Source organism: Nematolebias whitei, chromosome 12, assembly GCF_014905685.2.
Source record: "Nematolebias whitei isolate Nwh7 chromosome 12, NemWhi1, whole genome shotgun sequence".
NCBI lineage: Eukaryota > Metazoa > Chordata > Actinopteri > Cyprinodontiformes > Rivulidae > Nematolebias > Nematolebias whitei.
The window spans coordinates 48,592,612-48,594,706 of record NC_056509.1 but is presented as its reverse complement, the minus strand read 5'-3'; the positions used below and the strand labels follow the sequence as shown (position 1 = coordinate 48,594,706).

The window sequence follows — 2,095 nt, the reverse complement described above, 5'->3', positions numbered from 1 at the left end:
ACAGAGGACACAACATCTGTATGGAGACCAAGGACACAACATCTGTAAGGAGACCGAGGACACAACATCTGTAAGAAGACGGAGGACACAACATCTGTATGGAGACAGGAGACAACATCTACTCTGATGCAGTCATCTGTCCCCTCAGGACCGGTCTCAGGAGACATGTCAGAACTCTGACTGATGGACGAGGTGAGGACACCCATGAATCCATCTGCGAGCTGGCTGAAGGTTCCTGTCAGAACCTGCAGGCTGGGACAGATCCTGAGGACAAACATCTGGCCTCTGCAGCAGCAGAAATACGGTTTGTTTATTTCCAGCTGTGTCTGCTCCTCCTGGCTCGAGCTGCACAAACTGAAATGGAACATAAATGTCTTCAGAGAAGACGTCACCGTCCAGACGAGCACACGGAGCTTTGTCCTCTCTCATGTGCCGTTTATCACCTGAGAGGACGTCGTGACCCGGTTCTATCCATGTTTTTCATTCTTTCCACTGTAAGGACGGAGCGAGGGGAGGAGGGGTAGGTGGAGCCAAACCCTGCGGGGTGAGGAGTTCACACTCACCCGGAGTCAATGGCTGACGCTCCCCAGCAAGCCAGGAGACGACTGCTTTACAAAATAAAAGCCCTGAGGACGTCAGAGTAAAGTCTGATGTGATGAGAACAAGTGGAGCAGCTCGGACACCTCTGGGTCAGAACCAGAACCTTGTCGCCTCCCTTCAGCTCCTCTGACACAAACAGTGACCCAAGAGGAACGCATATCGCCCATTTCAGAGTGATGGGACAACTCTCAGCTACTACCACTCTGGCTCATACCCAGGTTCTGCTTCCTGCAGTAGCTGTGGTGGCCATCTTGACCTGGGTTAACTCCAAAAGTTAATCCACTGTAGACGCACACCCAGCGATTACTTTGGTTAAAATGTGTCCACTGGTTCAGGAGATATTTTGCTAACAGACAGAGTGAAAAACATTATTGTCTGTTTGGGATGCTTCAGGAATGACCGTGAACAAACTGTTCCTTCAGACACGAGGCAGTTGGTGGTTTGACCCCAGGGCAGCAGGAGGGTTGATAAAACTCCAAACAGAACCAGAACTCAACTCCTGAATGGGTCCAGATGACAAGAATTCGTACATTTTTACTGTAATTTATTTTCTGTATGTTGGAGTGAAACTGATTTCACTCGCCGCCATGAAGGGCGGCGATCGTGTAAAACCCTGAGGGGGTGTTTGTTCAGTCTGGACCCATCCAGATGGAGAAGATCCAAAGTCCTCAGTCTGTCCGAGGCTACGTTCAGATAAATACCTTCTGATGTGGTCTGCTGGCCCTTCACAGGTAAGCTGTCCCCCTTGGTGTACTGAGCAGAAACCTGGACTTCGTAGCGGGTCAGAGGGGTGAGGTGGGGGAGGAGGGCAGTCAGTGTGTCCCCAGGAACGGACATGGACACATAATGTCCGTCGGTGTCGTCTTCGGGCTTGAACTTGACCACGTAGGACTCAACATTGTTGGAGTCTATCTGCCACGAGGCCCGGAAGCTTCTGGGCCCAACCTCAGAGAAGGATAGGGACTTGGGCTGAATCAGTTCTGCAGGAGGGAGAGACAAAAAACAGTTTTTGACTTGATCCACTAACAGATGTTCAGATTTAAAACACATCAGCTGATAACATGTTGATTTTGTCAATCATCTCGTCTTTCTGTATGAAGCCTCTAAAACTCCTGGATGGACCAAAGTTTTGCTCAGATCAATAAAACAAATCTATCAAATAACACAAAGAATGAAGAAGAGCTTGAAGTAAAGGTTTAACAGCAGCTCCGGAGGACCCCGGTCTGATCAGGTCAGACCGGGATGGGCAGGTAGGTAAGCAGCTCAGAAAGATAAGGATGGTCACGCCCACTTAAACATTTCAAAACAAATAAAAGAATTTTAAAATGGTTTGGCAGCCAGTGAAGACATTTTGAAACTTGAACTTTCAAAGAGCTGCTGGACGAACGGGCCACATCAAGGCCAAAGGGACGTATCAAGGCCGAAGGGACGTATCAAGGCCGAAGGGCCGTATCAAGGCCGAAGGGCCGTATCAAAGCCAAAAGGACGTATCAAG

The 2,095-nt window shown here is 49.3% G+C and overlaps 1 protein-coding gene across 1 annotated transcript in view; it reads right to left on the bottom strand.

Moving 5' to 3' along the window:
• Window positions 1-2,095, bottom strand: part of LOC119417984 (collagen alpha-1(XII) chain) — a gene marked incomplete in the record, with an annotated part of 211,081 nt that overhangs the window by 181,134 nt on the left and 27,852 nt on the right. The window contains 1 exon segment of the mRNA XM_037685231.1: window positions 1,302-1,580. Coding sequence (XP_037541159.1) covers window positions 1,302-1,580 — 279 coding nt within the window.